The sequence below is a fragment of the Eptatretus burgeri genome, chromosome 10, assembly GCF_056783735.1.
Source record: "Eptatretus burgeri isolate ZD-2024b chromosome 10, Ebu_testis_v1, whole genome shotgun sequence".
Taxonomy (NCBI): domain Eukaryota; kingdom Metazoa; phylum Chordata; class Myxini; order Myxiniformes; family Myxinidae; genus Eptatretus; species Eptatretus burgeri.
The window spans coordinates 26,377,378-26,396,711 of record NC_140970.1 but is presented as its reverse complement, the minus strand read 5'-3'; the positions used below and the strand labels follow the sequence as shown (position 1 = coordinate 26,396,711).

Genomic DNA, 19,334 nt, shown 5'->3' with positions numbered 1-19,334 from the left:
ATCTTTAAGGTTCAGAACTTGGGTGCCTCCATTCAGCAGCACTTGTTGGTGCCACACCAAAACATCAGCTTTAATAAAAGAACTTAGACCCAGTTCGAGCTCAAAGCCATGATCCAACAACTTATTGGTGAGCGTGTTACCAATGAGGAACTGATAGGGATGGTTATGAGACATGTGTTGGTCCCCATGGCTCTGGAAATGTGAACCAGAATAGCACTAATTTCCTTGACTTTGCAAGAAGTCATGGACTCCAGGGTGGCTTTTTCATGGTTTCAGCACTCACAGGTTCATCGCTGGACTTGGTATTTCAATGCTGGCGGTGTGGCAAAGGAGATTGACCATGTGCTCGATGATGTTCGTGGAGGATAATCCAAGAGCTGCAGGGTCTCCTGGAGTGCTCAGTTCCTCAATACTGACCACAGGCTTGTTGCAGCAACTCTGAAGTTGCAGCTTGAATCCAGGAGATTGGTACCATCCCAGCCAATGCTGGATGTTGCCAAGCTCAAGGATGAGAGGGTAGCTAAGGAGTTTACGAACTGGCTGAGTGGAGATTTTGGGGGTCTGTGTGCTTTGGGTGATTCTGAAGAGTTGCAGAGTGCCTTCAAGACCACCGTCCTTGATGTTGCTGGTGGATGCCTTGGAACTCACCATTGGGTTAAGAAGAATTTTGTCTCAAGGGACACTGGACACTATTGACCAGAATCGCAGGGCCAGGCTGAATGGTAGAGCTGAGCTGTTCAGGGAGCTGAGGCGTAAAACTGTACATGCGGTAAGGGTGGACAAGGAGGCCTATGTGCAAGGAATCTGTGAGGGGGTAGAGCATCACCTGTGGTCAAGTGATTCTCATCCTGCTTACAGGGGAATTCTTGCATTGCATTCCTCCAAGCCCATCCCTTGGTTTACTGCAGTGAGAGCAGAGGGTGGTAGGCTCTTTACAGAGGAGTCAGAAGTGAAGGCCCACTGGGCTGGTTACTTTTAGCAGCTGTACCAGGCTGACAGACCAGCCGTTGAGTTGGATGTTAGGGGTGTTACTATCCCTATTGCTGACCCTCCATTAAACTGTGATCCACCTTCATTGGTGGAATCACAGGCTGTGGTGAACTGGTTGAAATGGGGTAAAGCTCCTGGGATCTGACATCCATGCTGAACTTCTCAAGGCTGGTGGAAATGCTGTACTCATGTTGTTGCATGCAGTTCTGTGCTCTGACTGGAACACAGGCATCATCCCAATTGACTGGAAGAGGGGCCTTGTTGTCCCTCTCTGGAAAGGGAAGGGTGATTGCCAGGACTGCAACAACTACTGAGGGGTGACACTGCTCTCAGTGCCAGGCAAAGTCTTTGCTCGGATAATTATTGATAGGGTTCGCCACCATCTGCTTGAGCACCAGAATCCAGAGCAGTCAGGCTTTCCACCAAAGAGGTCAATGATTGACCATATCCTTGTTCTCGGCATCCTCACCAAACCCAAATGAGAGTATCGGCAGGGACTGCTTTCAACCTATGTTGATCTTTGTAAAGTGTTTGATTCGGTGAATCTGGATTCTCTCTGGAGGATTCTTGGTCTTTGTGTGGTGTCACCAAAACTGATCAATCTGACATCTGAACTACACTCTGGTACTGAGAGTACTGTGAGATGTGGTGAGACCATCTCTGATTTATTTCCAGTTGTTACTGGAGTTTGTCAGGGGTGTGTACTGGCCCCCACACTTTTCAGCACTTGTATGGACTGGATTCTCGGGAGGATGTTGGAGAGATCAAGTTGCGGTGCATCGTTTGGGAATGTCAAGATCTCTGACCTTAATTTCGCAGATGATTTAGTCATCTTTGTAGAGACTCCAGATATCCTTTTCGGGGCCCTCAAGGTGCTGAATGAGGAGTTTGGAGCCGCTGGGATTACGGGTTTCCTGGGTCAAAACTAAGATCCAGGCTTTCAATGACATCATGGATACTGCTATCTTGTCTGCACCTGTTTGTGGTGAGCATGTTGAGGTCACAGAGAGATTCACTTTCCTTGTCAATGATATTCATATCTCTGCTGGCTGTGAGCCAGAGGTCAACAGATGTCTGGGATTGGGCCTGGGGAGTCATGGATTCACTGGATCATGGGGTGTTGTGCTGCCAGTACCTGTGGAATAAAGTTATACATGTGTATATATATATATATATATATATATATATATATATATATATATATATATATATATATATATATATATATATATATATTTCACAAGCATGGTGAAAATCCAGTAGTTCAGGTGGTGATCAGGGAATAGAGAAGGAGGAAGTAAGGTCAGCCTGGCAAGCTGATACTGAAGCATGTGTGAGGCAGTGCTGAAAAACCTCTGCAACTGGATAGGAGTTCCTCTGAGGCCAATGGAGATGGTGTCAAATGGTTGGAACTCAAAATATGGAAGATAGCTACTGTAGTATCAATGCAAGGTCAACGAGAACGGCTCTTGTTAGGGCACAGCCAGGTTGAACAGTTTATGTTTTATCTCGCAATGATAGGCCAGATCTGCATCCGGATCTTAACCAATGTCACACACCCAAGCTGTCCACCAAGTTTCATCCGAATCCGTGCACAACTTTTTGAGATATCGTACTATATATCGTTTTTGGTCCTATCTCTCGATGAGGAATCACTTAAGAATATTTGTATCATCTGGATCCAGATCTTCACCAAAATCTCATCAATTCGGCATTATTGCACACCAAACCCCTCCACCAAGTTTCATCCGAGTCCATCCGTAACTTTGTGAGGTACAGGGGTGAAAACATAAAGAAGAATAATTGATTTGATTTTGGTGAAGATTCGAGTCTGGATCTGGATACAAGAAATATTTTTATTTTTAGTCTTCTTCTCTTCTTCGTGTGCCGTTTGTGGCCGCTGGTCGCATCATTGGTTGAGGTTACAGCTCTGCCGCTGGTGAAATGAGCACCAGTGCACTGGCCCCTATTACCAGCACACTGGTGCTCATTTCACTGACCTCAGAAGGATGACAGGTGGAATCAACCTAACCTGGAGTTAATTCAAAAGCCAAAAGGAGCTCAAACTCAGGACCCTAAGATATCAAGCCAGCCACCCTAAGTGCAAAGCCAATGCCAGGCTTGATTTTTACAATGATTTTTCACCAGAGATGGGGCCAAAAACGATATCTCAAAAAGTCATGGACGAGTTATGACAAAATTAGTTGGATGAGTTGATTAGGTGACAAGGACAAGCCATTTTTTTTGCTTCTGGTTTTTTAAAGATTTTGGTTCTGGTCCGGATCCAGATCTGGCCTGTCAGTGGGATACAAAAAGTAAACTGTTCAGCCTGGCGGAGGTATGGGCTCCACTCAGTGCTGTTATAGTTTCTATTGTTACCACTCCAAGCTGCAGGTGCAAGTGACGTATTGTGTAACGTGCTTCTAAAGCATACCTCAGGGCCTTTCATTAGTCAAAAAGGTAAAAGAAAATGTCATACTTTCCTTTTAACATCATCACACTCCACCCAAAAATGCTGTAATTGGAACGTGATGATAGGGCTGGTAGGTTAAGGGTTTGTGTACTGTACTTGCCCATTAGCTGTTCTCATCTGAATTGGATTTATGGTCTGACTGTAAATTCATTGTGGTGCTTTACAGGTAGGATGTTATGTCAATTAATTTCCAGGTTTTAGGAAGGGGCATGAAACTGCCTAATATATTGTTGCGAATTCGCGCCCGCCGGCATGCGAACGGCCACGTAACTCGAATCGCGGAACGTCGCCCACCCGACGGACAATTCTGTCGTGACCCTCTCGGACCAACGCCGGGAGCTAGTCACGGGTGGGCCTTTCGACCTCACCACAATCGTGCCAATCGGCCACCCGCGTAGGATAGGGTTGTTCGCCAAACTCGACCTACCTAAGTACCCACGCGGATGGTAAACCGGGCGATCTTACCTCGCCGCAGGTCGACTCCGGACACGAGCCGCTTGGGCGGCCCGTTCCGTAGTATCGGGATAACCGAGCGGTGTTATCGTCGACATGGACAGTTCAGATTAATTACCGGGATGTTGCACCCACTACGAACCCCTTACGTGATGCAAGATGGAGGGTCAATAAAAAAGGAAAAGAGACGAAGCAGAGCGGGAACAGTTCAACAAGCAAGCATTTTATTCATAGCCACAGACACAAAGCACAGATATACAGCCATACCATAATCAAAATGCACATATGACAGCCAAAACAAAGTAACAATGCAGAGCTACAACCGAATACGCGTACACACGGCAACACTTAAACGGTTCTACTTTACGAGACACGGCGCCACAAGATCCATACACAAGATCCGTTGTTGCTCGAGGTCGTGGTTTGGGGAATGGCAGACGCTCCATCCCGCCAGCGGGGTCTCAGGACCGCACCACAGAAGACCAGGCCAGCGGCTACCACGAAGAGGAGACGAAGAGGAAGAGCGAGCCGGAAGAGAGAGAAAAAGACGAAGAGAGCAAGAGAAAAAGCGCTCCGCCCGTGTCCGACTTTTATAGCCCGGGGCTCCGCCCTTCACTCCGCCCCCGTTTTCGGCTCCACCCTCCTTCGAGAGGGTTCTCGAAGAGGGGCGTTCTCTCTCCCCGACCGCCTCACGCTGGTCATCCACCAATCGGCGGCGAGCTGCCCTCCCCCCTTCCTTCACACCAAGCGCGGGGAAAAATGGCGGGAAAAACAGGCGGGAAAACCTGCGCGTCCTCGCAGCTCCTTCCTTGGCGTCCTTGTTTGCCGTTCGGAAGCGGACGTAGTGGCGAAGATGTGGTAGCGTAGATGGTGGCGGTGGCGTGGTTGTTGAGTGTGGTTGGCGCTGTGGTGGGGATGGCATGGTTGTTGAGATGCTGTTTGTTTGAAATAAAAGATAGAAAAAGAAAAACGCCTAACTCAAAGTGTCGCAGCCCGGATGGATCACATAAATTCCCTCTATACAACGGGTTTGGGCTAACTACACATGTTCCTATGAAGATATCTCACCTGAGGGCCCTTTATGGTGTAATGCGAATTTCCACAGCCGTAACAATATTGTTGTGGTTCTGGCAAAAGGATCCTGGTGAGTTGCATTGAACAGAAAATCCCTCAGATCGATACTTCATGAGTAAGTGTGCCTCGTCAGGTCCCATCCCTTTGTAACAGGGGATAGGATGGGGGAAGATGTGCTGTGTGGGTTTAGAAGGCTCTTTCCCTCTCTGCGATTTCACAATTTCCATTAATCCATCCATCCATCCTTCCATTCCAATTCTTCACCCTTCGCTCTCGAACCTATTTTACCTGAACTTCCCTCAAAAACCTTCAGCCGTTTCCACTCAAACCACCATCCTGGCTTAAGTCCTCCTCTTCATTTCATCCATTTCAATCCCTTCCATCCTCGATCCATTCAAATACTCTTTCCCATCCTTCTTCCCCTTGCACCTCCCCCCAATGCAAACCATACACACATTATGCCATAAAACACCACAATCAAAGTCAATTCTGCGCTGCTGGCAGGGAACAACTAAAGGGCCACTTGCAAATCACATGGCAGAAATGCACTGCATAACCTATACCTGCAACGCCGTGTGGTGATTGGACGGATCTGTCCAGTTAACGATGGTGCATGTGGGCCAATGAAGACACAACATGAGCGAGCAACTACCATCCTTTGCTACATCTCGCTCGAAACCCTATATAAGCAGGTGCGGTGCCCACCAAGAACCATAACTGTCTGATGTGCCAAGGACCGGCATGAACCCAAAATGCCTGCCTTCCAAGCTGCTTTTCTACCTGCCCTCCTTATTGCCCGTATGAGCTGTCTGTGAGCTGTCTGATATACAGAGACTCAGAACGGAAAGAGTTGCTGCCCACACGAGTTATTGCCAGGACGAGATGCGCAAAGGCGAGACCAGTTGTGCTGAACAAAACGCTCCAGGGGCAGACGGCAGTGCACGATATACTGTACTCCCAACATGCCGCATTGACACACCGCACCCACACACCACCGCATCCCCTTCCTTCGCTTCTCTGCACCTTGGACCGATGCAGGCCCGCCTATCCACATCGGTTGAGCAAGAGGCCGACACAAAGCCCCAACCTTTTTTTTTTTCTTTCTTCTTTTTTCTTCCTCTCTATTTTTCCTGGATGATTGTGGCACAGCTGTCTTAAGTTCTAGCGTAAGTAAGATTGTGTAATGAGATATTTTCCGTGCTCAGGGTAATTAGCTTTCTTGTGTGTCTTCACCTGCCTATAAATTATTGATATGTGTTTGTAAATACATGCTTTACTTGGTAAAACTGTTTCAAACCTGCCTGGTTGTTTTTTTCTTCATTGATTCAACATAGTGCTTATGTAATAAATTGACAGGACGTTGTACCCCATCAATTCGCTCCATCAGGTAGCCAACTGCCACCCACGGTTTCGCTTTGCCAAATGTAATTTTTTTTTGTACACTTCAGGACTGGTATCCTACGTATATCCATCAACGCTGACATTAATTCAGCCTGGTTATTCTTCCACAGAAAACTGCTCTCTTATGTACAGATTAATTCCATCTCGTCTTCAATTATCTTACCCATCCTCCTGCTCTTGGTTCTCTGAATCCTGTGGTGAGGCTGTCGCTTTAAAACAATTTGCATTCTCCTCCTGGAAGGCAAATCCGACCACAGATAACCTCAGATCATTCCAAAAAGCCCTAACAGCTCCGACTCTCTGGAAAATCCTCTTTATCTTTGCTGATGACTCCACCCTCTGCCGTACCATCTGTCATCCCTCAGATCGGCAAGCAGCGGCTTTTTCACTCTCTGCAGATCTGGATAAAATCACAAGCTGGTCCAACACTTGGATCATGTCTTTCAATCCGTACAAATCTCACACTCTCACTATGTCTCTCGGAAAGGACCATCTGGACCCCCCCCCCCCCCCGTCTCCTTTCTTAACAATCCTCTGGAAGAAGTCCTTCATTCAAGTTTCTGGGTCTCACTCTCTGCCATGATCTTTCCTGGGAAAGCCACATTTCTAAGCTGGCCTCCAAAGCCAGTTGCCGACTGGACATCCTCTGTCGTGCAAAGTCCTTCCTTGGCACACTTGAGCTCCTGACTATGTACAAAGCTTTCATCTACAGCCCGATGGAGTACTGCTCTCCCCTCTGGGCTGGTGCTCCTGCCTCTCACCCTTCTTGGCTTCACACTGTGGAAACCAAGACATTTAGGATCATTGGTATCTCTCATGATGAGGCTGAGACTTTGGGTCTCTCACTCTCTCACCACAGGTAGGTCGGTGGTCTTTCTGTCATCTCCCATCTCCTCTCCGGCCTCCCCCACTGCACTGTCTGCAATATGTCTCCCCCTCCCCCCCATATTTCTGCAGGGGGCTCAAGGTCTGCCAACAACCCCTTCATGGTAAAACTACCAAAATCACAAATCACTGCTCACCTTCATTCTTTCATTCCTCTTTTTCCCACCTTTGGAACAAACTCCCACATTCTCTTTAATCCCACTCTTCCCTACAGGTCTTCAAAACAGCTGTTCACCACCATCTCTCATCTTCCCCCATCCAAAGCCATGATCCTTTCTACCCCCGCTAATCCACCTCAAACGCAACTCCTTCAAATTCCCTGCTGTCCTTCCCAAAAGTCCCTGTGGTGTCCATGTTGTATACCCCGTGTTCCCCGCTCCATCCCTCTCCCTTCCACAGATCTCCTCATGTCTCTGTTCCTCACTGTTTTGTCCTTCCCTCTGCCACCCCTTTTGTCTCCTGCTCCCCTTATTGTGCATTGTGTGTGTTAGCTCTCATATGAGCCTCGCCATTTTATACAAAAATAAAAATTAAAAAAACAAGTGCGTGTCTACTCTCAGGAGAGCCATTAAACAACATCTGTCCAATCTCATTAATTCACTTTCAAACTTGTCTCCCTCCTCAAAAACCTTGTGGTACCTTGTCGTCATTCTCTTCAGTATGCTCTCCTTCCATCCCTTCCCTCATTTCAAATGGCACCACAGCTGACTCTGCTGGTGAGAAGGCTGAATCCCTCAATTCTGTGTTTGCTTCAAAATATTGGTCCCTAACCCCTCCCTCTCTGATCCCATCCTTTTCAGTTGTTCTCAGTTGCCCCTGGATTCTGTGTCTTTTGCACCTGAAAAGGGGGAAATGTTACTGGCACCCTCAGGCTCCGACTCTGCAACTGGACTGGATGGCATCAGCTCACGTGTCTTAAAAAACCTGCTTTGCCGCTCTTGCGCTTCCTCTCTCTGCCCTTTTCACCTTGTCATTTACCAAAGGTCACCTTCCACTTGCTTGGAAATCAGCCAACATTTCAGCATTACATAAAAAGGTGCAAAAACGGATCTCCTCAATTAGAGACTAATTAGCTTATTTCCAATCATCAGCAAGGTCATGGAATCCATCATTGCAGTTGACATAAAATCATTCCTTTTCTCCAACAGCGTCATCTCAGATCATGAATTCTGATTCAGACCTGGTCACTCTGCCTTGGACATGCTGCTTCTACTCCTCCAACAATGGTGGAGGCCCTTATTATCAGGCATGAGATCAGGGCCATCTATCTGTACATGTCTCGAGCTTCTGATACAGTCTGACATCCTGCGCTGCTCTCCAAACTGTTCGCCAATGGAATCCAAGGCCAACTCCACTCTTGGATTACTGACTTCCTCCACTTTCGAGCGAACATGTGGCTCTGAACAGAATCCTTTCTTCTCCTCACCCTGTCAAGACTGGAGTACCTCAAGGCAGTGTTCTGGGCCCCATCATATTTCTAATCTTCATCAATGATCTCACTGACTCTCTGGAAAATCCTCTTTATCTCTTTGCTGACGACTCGACTCTCTGCCATTGCAGCTGCTTTTGAGAGAGAGAAATAAAAGCTGACAGAGTAACAATAATGCTGGAGGAGAGCACCTGAGATTGGAAGGAAGAGCACCTGAAATCGGTCTCTGATTGTGCAGAACTGAGTCTGCCGGAGCTATGAACAATTCTTTCTCAAAAGCAAGGAGGGCTTTGAGGGGAGCGATGGTTTTGCCGGATTGCACCAGAGAGCTGCCGACTTGTTGAATCCTGCTCCATGACTTCTGCACAGTTTTCCTCTGGGTTTGAAATCGACCTCTCGGCATTGTTTGTATTATATTCCCTTCGAACCATTATGAACCATTAAGACGGGTAAGATAAGAACCATTATGAACCGCTAAGAAAAGGCATCATTCTGATTTTTTCTGATTGGAATCAAGCATTTTCCTATTTCTTGGGACTCTCCTGATCAGTTTGATGTTGAATGGCATTTAGTTATTTGCCAGGTTAGATTGCTCAAAATATAGGACACTTTATATAGTTTTGCTGCAGCAATAGGTCTAGGCAAAGTTGTGTGACATGTCAATACTTAGATCAGGGAAACTGGTGACCCAGCCCGATGTTATACCTTGGCATGAGGGACATTTATTACCCTCGCCAGAGGAGAGGGTATTGTATTTGGGTCCGTTTGGTTGTTTGTTTGTTTGTCTGTACTGAACGTGAGTATGTATTTTAATTACATGAGAGCCACCCTTTAGAATCCTTTAAGACCCCTAAGACCCGTGAGAACCTTTACAACCCTGAGAACCATAAAGACCACAAAGACCTGAAGGATCGTGAAGACCCTGAGGACCCAAAAGTCCCAAATGACTCATAACACCCAGTGGATCCAAAATACCCTGAGGACCGAAAAGATGCAAAAAATCCAGAGGACTCCAAGGACCCATAAGACCCTGAGGACCCAAAATATCTCGAGAACCAAGAGGACCCATAAGACCAAGAGGACCCAAAAGACCCAATGACCCAGAGAACCAAAAAGACCCTGAAGATCCAAAAGACCCCGAAGACCCTTTAGACCCCTTAGACATTTTAAGACAACTGAGACCTTTTGAGACCCCGAAGACCATTTAGACACCAAGACCCTATATATCCCATCCATTTGACCTTTACACATTTACAACAAGACCATTTGGACTTTTCATTTGCAAAGACCTTTCATTTAGTACATCCTTTCATTTATTTGCCCCACAAAATACACCACACAAAACAAGTCTTGGCAAGGGTCTGCAATCTCTGATTTCTCTTTCTTGTTACATATGCAAACGGGGGATTCTGACCTCTCCTTATTTCACATATGCTTCATACATGTCTCTTCTATCTCCTCCCCTTACTCCTATCTCTTGCTAATTCCTTCTTTGTGTTCTCTCCATACTCCTCCACCATGCTTTTTTCCTCCATCATTACCCCACGCACGCAAAGCAAAAAGCAGGGTTAAGCAATTGCTTCACTTGTCTGTCTGTCCGTCTGTCTTTTCACAAATGTCAATTTATGATTAACAACTTCATTTCAACTGAATGTTATATTTTGAACATTAATTGGAAAACAAACTTCTGCGTTTGGTGAAACTTTGGCTCTGAATTTGTCCCGATCTCACAAAACGCAGAGAGGAGTGAGATATATTTTTTAGTCTGTCTGTCTGTCTGCCTGGCAGTCAAACAAAATTGAAAATCATTCCAAACAGGAAACTCACTCTTATAAAGGACACAAACAACAGACACAAATAACTAATTTAACGTGTTAAATAAGGTGGTGCAATAGACGCTGCGTCAACAGCGATAAATTTCCGTAATTTTATTTTTAATGCGACCTTTACAATCTTTAGTTTATTTCTATTTAATTATCTATCTATAATTCCAGCAATGTGTGTGTGTGTGTGTGTGTGTGTGTGTGTGTGTGTGTGTGTGTGTGTGTGTTTGTGTGTGTGTGCCTGTGACCGCTGTTTCTCGACAACCACTCGTCCGATCTAATTGAAACTTGCCAGATATATTGCTGGGGACCTGAGGATGTGCCTTTTCAAGGTTTCATATTAATCGGACAAGTGCTTCCCAAGTTATGGCCATTTATTTACCAACCAATGACAAGACATGTTGCTGCGTAGGCGTGGCCGATGGGGAAGAGAACCTCAGCCACGTTCCCCATTAAGGGTTACAACGTACGGACTTCCGGAGAGTGATGACTTCGTGTATTCTAATAATTTCTCGATTTCTTATGCGCATTTATAGATAAACACAATTTCCCAAGTTATGATCGTTTTCATATTAGACGGTGCATAAATTTCGGTAACGTCAGAGTGAGCTGGTATGCTCCGAACCAGGAAGTAAATTATTTTTTTTTGCATGAACGTTTTTTTTCTCTCTCTTCTCTTCTCTTTGTGTTTTTCCTTGCGACGACATTGCGAAAACGCAAAATACGTTGGCGCTAATTGAATAATTGGCCATTAAAACTAATAATTTATCAAAACGTTGGCAGATCCAGCAGCCTCCGCATTCTTGGCCTGGACGAGGAAACAAAGAAGAAGCGCCGGTTCCTCAGCAATGTTGTTTATGAAGAGAGGCTAACGAGATATAGGTGTGTACATGGAGACAATTATTATTTCATTTATTGAAGAAAAATTGTTCCGAAAATAATTTATCAAAAAAAGTGCACAACTTTTTTTTTGTTTCCAATTGTCAAAACGGTGTTTGGAAGTGTTAAAGAATTCAGCTCCACTCGACATGCTTGGCGCTTGTCAATGAAATACATCTCGATTTGGTGGTAAAAACGATTCACAACGACGGGTTTCCTTACTCATTGCTCTGCAGTCTCCATTCAACCCCTTCATTTGTCATCTCATTGACCTCATTTCATCTATCTATAATTCCAGCAATGTGTGTGTGTGTGTGTGTGCGTGCGTGTCATCTATAATTCCAGCAGTGTGTGTGTGTGTGTGTGTGTGTGTGTGTGTGTGTGTGTGTGTGTGTGTGTGTGTGTGTGTGTGCGTGTCATCTCTAATTCCAGCAGTGTGTGTGTGTGTGTGTGTGTGTGTGTGTGTGTGTGTGTGTGTGTGTGTGTGTGTGTGTGTGTGTGTGTCGTTTACGAGAGCGAAGGAACGGCCTGTGTGGTTGTTGTTTCTGGCACGTGGTTTGAAAGTTTTTGTTTTTGTTTGCACGTACTGGCACGCACCTACGGGCATGCACTCGTATACACAAACACCGGAGAACACAAATCGCCTTCGTAATGCTTCCAAAAACCTCCAGTACTTAGACATGTGTAGGTGGTATACAAGAGTGTATCAACAGCACGAACAAGGAATAACAAGGAAATCCAACACTGGTGGAGTCCATTCTGCCCATCATACCTGCGTGATTACCACACCAACCCATACCACACTACACAAGATCCAAGGAAGAAAATGCAAAAATATGCTTTAAATGAATGAAATAATATTTTTGTTTGTTTAATTTGTTTTTTTTTTGTAGTTTTTGTATTTTTTTTCTCCTTTTCTTCACCTCAGGGGAGGGGGCATGAGCTTGGTTAAAACACACACAATATCAACCACACAAACCCCCCTTCACAAGGTCCTCACCAACAACACTCCGTACACAATCACCCATCAATGCTCAAACTACCTAAAAGTCTGATCAACATCCCCATACCCCTCTATATCCATAACTTCCAGGTACCTATCTAATTCTAATTTAAACTTATCTACTGTTTCTGCTGCCACTCCCTTTCCAGGGAGACCATTCCATGCATTAACTACGATCTGAGTGAAAGTCCCCTGCCTTACTACTGTCTTAACTCTCCTCTTATTGACTCTCAGGCTATGGCCCCTGGTTCTATCACTGTCTACTCTGTTGAATAATTAATCTACACTTATTTTATCGATACCTTTCATTATCTTAAACATCTCTATCATATCTCCTCGTAACTGCCTTCTTTATCATGTATAAAGCCCTATCTCCTTCAGCCACTCCTCATAGCTGAGTCTAGCTAGGCCCGGAATCAATCTGGTAGCCCTGCGCTGAACCCTCCCTATGGCATCTATGTCCTTCCGGAACAGTGGTGACCAAAACTGCACACAATATTCTAGATGTGGCCCTCACTAAATTCCTGTACAATGTTAACACCACCTCTTTTGATTTGTAATTGATCCCCCTCTGAATACAGCCTAAACCCCTATTTGTTCTTTCTATAGCTGCTTGGCACTGTGCTGCCTGCTTACCTCCCATATCTATTACCACCCCCATATCATTCTCCTTCTCCTTCTCCTTCTCCTGTGTACCACCCCCAGACTAAACTTCCGGATTTTTTGTATGACCTTTAAAATCATTATTTTATTTCAATTGAATTGTATACTTAAACACTGTATGGGGTAAGGTGTTCGATGAACTCTCTCGTTCTTTATTGTTTTATTTTTCTCAATTTTAATTCAAAATATGGCCACCCTCCCCTCCCTTTCCCACCTTATATGCACACAGGAGAGACAGATGGTCTCTTATGCAGATAATAATTAGGATGTTGCTATTGCCTTGTATTTACGATTGAATCCTCAACAAAAAAATTTCCTATGATTTCCTTAAAGACCTAATATAAATCTTATGAGAATCTCATAATACATTTTTGTAAAACATGGCACTGTACGTAGGGGAGAACGGTCTAATAATGAACCCTTGGAGAAAGTAGATTCCAAGGTTTTCTTGTTGATGTAAAAAAAACCATGTAAAGGAAATATATTTGGTTTCTATCATAATATTCTATGTTGTTTCATGATAAAACATTGACAACTTCAGCTTAAACCACCCAGGTTTGTAGACGGAAAGCCCCAAAAGAGTCCACATTACCCCCATTCTGTTATAGGTTTGTCATATGTGTTAAATGTGTATGATGAGAAAGCATGTTGGTGGCAGGTACATTCAGGCCTCCACTTCGGCCAAGGATGTGATCCTGCTTGTTGATGTGAGTGGCAGTATGAAGGGTCTCCGCATGACGATCGCAAAACGGATGGTCACCTCAATCCTGGACACACTCGGAGACAATGACTTCTTCAACATAATTGCGGTAGGTATTCATTGTTCAATGAAAGTCTTGCAGAAGGCTCTTCAGAGTTTTCAGAGTTTTAATGCTTAAAGGTGCAAAGTTCTCATATAGATATACATTAAGAAGAAAAAAAGAATGATTCTTCTTCATCTTTTTTTCTTTTATTTATGACTTCTTCATCTCGAACATTGGCATTCAAACGATAAATCATATATACAGTGGGGAGAACAAGTATTTGATACACTGCCGATTTTGCAGGTTTTCCCACTGACAAAGCACGAAGAGGTCTGTAATTTTTATCGTAGGTACACTTCAACTGTGAAAGACGGAATCTAAAACAAAAATTCTGAAAATCACATTGTATGATTTTAAAATAATTAATTTGCATTTTATTGCATGAAATAAGTATTTGATCACCTACCAACCAGTAAGAATTCTGGCTCTCACAGACCTGTTAGTTTTGTCTTGAAGAAGCCCTCCCATTCTCCACTCATTACCTGTATTAACTGCACCTGTTTGAACTTCTTATCTGCATAAAAGACAGCTGTCCACACTCAATCAATCAGCCTCCAACCTTTCCACAATGGGCAAGACCAGAGAGCTGTCTAAGGACATCAGGGACAGAATTGTAGACTTGCACAAGGCTGGGATGGGCTACAGGACAATCGGCAAGCAGCTTGATGAGAAGGCAACAACTGTTGGCGCAATTATTAGAAAATGGAAGAAGTTCAAGAAAACAGTCAATCTCCCTCGGTCTGGGGCTCCATGCAAGATCTCACCTCATGGAGCCTCAATGATCATGAGAGGTGAGGGATCGGCCCAGAACTACACAGCAGGACCTGGTCAATGACCTGAAGAGAGCTGGGACCACAGTATCAAAGAAAACCATAAGTAACACACTACGCCGTCATGGATTAAAATCCTGCAGCGCACGCAAGGTCCCTCTGCTCAAGCCAGCGCATGTCCAGGCTCGTCTGAAGTTTGCCAATGACCATCTGGATGATCCAGAGGAGGAATGGGAGAAGGTCATGTGGTCTGATGAGACAAAAATAGAGCTTTTTGGTTTAAACTCCACTCGCCGTGTTTGGAGGAAGAAGAAGGATGAGTACAACCCCAAGAACACCATCCCAACCGTGAAGCATGGAGGTGGAAACATCATTCTTTGGGGATGCCTTTCTGCAAAGGGGACAGGATGACTGCACCGTATTGAGGGGAGGATGGATACACATACATATACTGTATATACACATACATATACTGTATATACACATACATATGAAATCTCAAAAAACAACCAAATAAGCGAGGAATGACACAATATTATAATGCCACAATACGACACCACAATCCTCTTGTAGATTACCATCACGACATATTTTGACATTTCACTTTTGTTGAGGGATTGTGATGGTAGAACCATGGACCAGCCACACTAAGTCCACGACTTCCTGCAAAGTCAAGGAACTTCGTGCTATTCTGGTTCACAGTTCCAGACCCATGGGGACCAACACACGTCTCATAACCATCCCTATCAGTTACAGTTGATGCATTGAAATTGTGAATTGATGGAATGAGGCTTTAACACCGATTACAGCAATTTCCAGCAATATCGCAATGATTACCTCAAACAAAAGAAGGTTGCTTCAATGTTTACAATAAATACATCGAGTATGTAACTACAAATATATTTAAATAAAGCCTAAGAGGATTGTTTGATTAATTAATGGTAACAAACCAACACGGGTGACTAGATCCCACAACCAAATCTAACAGCTTTTACTCACATGGATCACGTAAATCATGTAATTTTAAGTTCTGTTTGCAATTTAATAAAACTGCAAAGTCGAAGACACAACCAGATTTGTTGAGTCGCATCAATGACGATAATAATCATAAAGCATCTCGCCGTTTCAAAAGGAGCCTTAGACTGTCTGACCGTGGTACAGAGCAAAATGAGAATGCTGATCGATCCGGCCAAAGCTCACATCAGCCAACTTCGGTTAAATCTCCCCTTTTTCTGACGAAGACCATGTCCTCGCTTTCAAGAAAGATAAAATGGCGGGCCCAGCATTCTGAACATTCCGGATGTGACATATGGGAGGTAACTCCACGAGGCATATATGCCAGCAAATTAATCGCTTACATAATACAGGGTGACAATTCATTCATGAACACATTTTTTTGTTGTTGATAAATTGTTTCATTTAAATTGGATAACTTAGGGATACCAGATATTTAAAAGAACATAGTATGGAAACATTGGTGACATTCCCACTTCCTCATTTCTTGAAAATGACTGATATCAGTTTACTTCCGTTGAAACATATGCCATTACATGCTGAAGTGCTGAAGAAAAGATTCGACTTATTTCATCGCGGATTATCTCCTTGTTTCATCTGCTGTGACAGTTGGATTTTGTTGCGGTATAGACGAAGATCCTTCTTCACAATTGTACGCATAGTTTCCCTGTTAATGCTGAGCTCTTGAGACTTCCTTCTTGCCGACTTCTTTGGGCTCTGTAGAGCTGCTTTTCTCACTCTTTTCAATTGTTTCTTCAGTTCTTAATAAATTTCTTCACCCGGACCTTTTTGCATCCGCTACACTGCCTGTTGTCCTGTGTGCTCGAACATAGTGCAATCTTGAATTCCATGTGGGACATGTTCGCAAACCAAACATTGTCCGAAACTGTCTTTGAGCAATTGTAATTGAGTAGTGATTGGCAACATAAAGATCCACAATGACTGCTCTGTGTTTCACACTCCATTTGTCCATTTTTGGTTTTGATGATTGGGTTCAATTTTCCAAAGCTTATTCCTTCACAGCACCTGGAAAAAAAAAATCAAAACCAGATATTTATTATAAAGCATTATTCATGATTAAAATGTGTTCATGAATTAATTGTGGCCCTATAGTTGTTACAAATTGGTGGAATACTTGCAGTGACCTGCAGAATATCTGTGCAATGTAAAATGTGACTTCAAGTCTTCAATTCTACCCCCCCCCCCCCACCACCAGCTCACAAACCCCAAGTCATCAACCTCTGCCTCCCAACTCTAAGGTTTATTAAATCCCCTCCCCACCCACCCCTCATCAAGTTCCTCCCCCCCCACCCTGACAAAAAGTCCCCCCCCCCAAGCCTCAACCTACCCCTCCCAATTCTGTCCAATCTTTGCTCTCCCACTCTCTCCATCCCCAACTCTGTTCTCTCCTCCTCACCCTCACCCGCTCATAAAAGCACACAGGCACTCTTACATTGAAATAGCTGAATATTTCATGTTTTCCCCTCCCCTATCATGCTGTCGAGGAGGCGACATCTTGATGTAAATTAAGTTGGGAAAACTGTCAGCTTAAGATTGTTTCGTGTCACCACATGGGAGGTGGTGCTGTGTTAATTAGGTAGGGTTTAAGGCTAATTTCTCTCAGTATGTGATTTCCCCCTGTGATCTTTTCCCACGTTTTTGCATTGACAAAACCGGCAATATAAGAACCACGTTTTCAATAACAACAACAACAACAACAACAACAACAGAGCGAAACATTTCCAAGCAGGCAAAAAACCCCGCTTTCTCGGCTTCGGACCGGCAAGTCACGCCCCCAAGGTTGATCATTGGTCGGTGTGACGTGAGACGGGGGCATGATTGGAGAGCAGATAGTTGGTGTGAGGAATGCGGTTGAGACAGAGGGTCTCGTTTTTGCTTTCCTCTCAGCACGACAATATAGCAGTGCGATTCTATTTGTTCGTGCTGTGTGAATTTGCTCGCATGCTGGAACAGGACGCTGGTCATTGTCTGTTCGCTGAATCATGAAGTTGTATGCTTTAAGGAGAGAGAGAGAGAGAGAGAGAGAGAGAGAGAGAGAGAGAGAGAGAGAGAGAGAGAGAGAGAGAGAGAGAGAGAGAGAGAGAGAGAGAGAGAGAGAGAGAGAGAGAGAGAGAGAGAGAGAGAGAGAGAGAGAGAGAGAGAGAGAGAGAGAGAGAGAGAGAGAGAGAGAGAGAGAGAGAGAGGGAGAGAGAGAGGGAGAGAGAGGGGGAGAGAGAGGGGGAGAGAGAGGGGAGAGAGAGGGGGAGAGAGAGGGGGAGAGAGAGGGGGAGAGAGAGAGGGGGAGAGAGAGAGGGAGAGGGAGACACGAAGACGGACAGGGACAGACAGACAGAGAGAGAGAGACAGGGACAGACAGACAGAGAGAGAGAGAGACAGGGACAGACAGACAGAGAGAGAGAGACAGGGACAGACAGACAGAGAGAGAGAGAGACAGGGACAGACAGACAGAGAGAGAGAGACAGGGACAGACAGACAGAGAGAGAGACAGAGACAGAGACAGGGACAGACAGGGAGAGAGACAGAGACAGAGACAGGGACAGACAGAGAGAGACAGAGACAGAGACAGGGACAGACAGGGAGAGAGACAGAGACAGGGACAGACAGAGAGACAGAGACAGGGACAGACAGACAGAGAGAGAGAGAGACAGGGACAGACAGAGAGAGAGACAGAGACAGAGAGAGATTGAGATTGGAGAAGAAGAGCACGTCTCTCACCGATAACTCGGTGTTATCCCATTCTACCACTGAGGAAGAAGGCAGGCCATTGTTGTGAGTGGACACGGTGTTAAGAGAGGAATGGTGTGGCAAGTTCGACCATGAGAAGAAGGCTGCACAGCGGTTTCTGGGCCACACATATTCTGGGCCTGGTGTTGAATAGCGCCACACTAATTACCTCACGTATGCTTCCCATCCAGAGAGCAACTTGGTGCCATTTTAGGTGCGGTTTCCCGTGCATTGACGATCGCCAAGCTCCAAAATGATCATCTTTGGACACACAGCTAAGAGCCAGAATAAAGGAAGGATTTTCTTTATTTCATCTTCCCCTTGTCTGTATTTGAGTCTGTGTGGGGACGTCTCAAAATTAGCTTTACTTTACCTCATGTTTTTATTATCACGCATTGATTTATTCCTATTATAAATATTTGATTTATGTTCATTAAACCTTTATTTATTAAATTTGCTTGTGTCTGTCTATTTGTCGTGGGATCAAGTATAAACCCTTGTGCTTCCATCTGGTACACGCCTTTTCCGCCCTCCATCCCGCACGTGCTATAATCTCCTGGAATTACATGTTCGCCTCCAAGGTAGAACCATTCAGCGATCTGTCTAGATTAGTGTTAATGCCCCATCCACAACAACTGGGTCAAGGGTGGGAATTAACTTAACCCCCTTGGACATGACTATATACATATACTAGTAAAGGTGCCCGTCTTGGACGGGCGTCACTGGCAACATATGGTAAAAGACAGATAGCATGAATATATTTTAAACAATATATTATATCATTTTTATCCATTGATTATCATTTAGGTTTTCCCCTTCGACTGTCCCGCAGTAGCTCCACTTCGATGACATTACCACGTAGTTTAGTGACTACACAACGTGTACTATTCGTGAGTTCCGGAGGATCCATAGAGCGCATTAAAATTACA

General features: G+C 44.7%; 1 protein-coding gene across 7 annotated transcripts in view; it reads left to right on the top strand.

Moving 5' to 3' along the window:
- CACNA2D3 (calcium voltage-gated channel auxiliary subunit alpha2delta 3) overlaps positions 1-19,334 on the top strand; it is a 390,026-nt gene that overhangs the window by 192,190 nt on the left and 178,502 nt on the right. For all 7 annotated transcript variants that reach the window (XM_085897494.1, XM_085897493.1, XM_085897491.1 and 4 more), the window contains one exon: positions 13,732-13,882. In XM_085897494.1, coding sequence (XP_085753620.1) covers positions 13,732-13,882 — 151 coding nt within the window. The remainder of the gene's footprint in view (positions 1-13,731; positions 13,883-19,334) is intronic.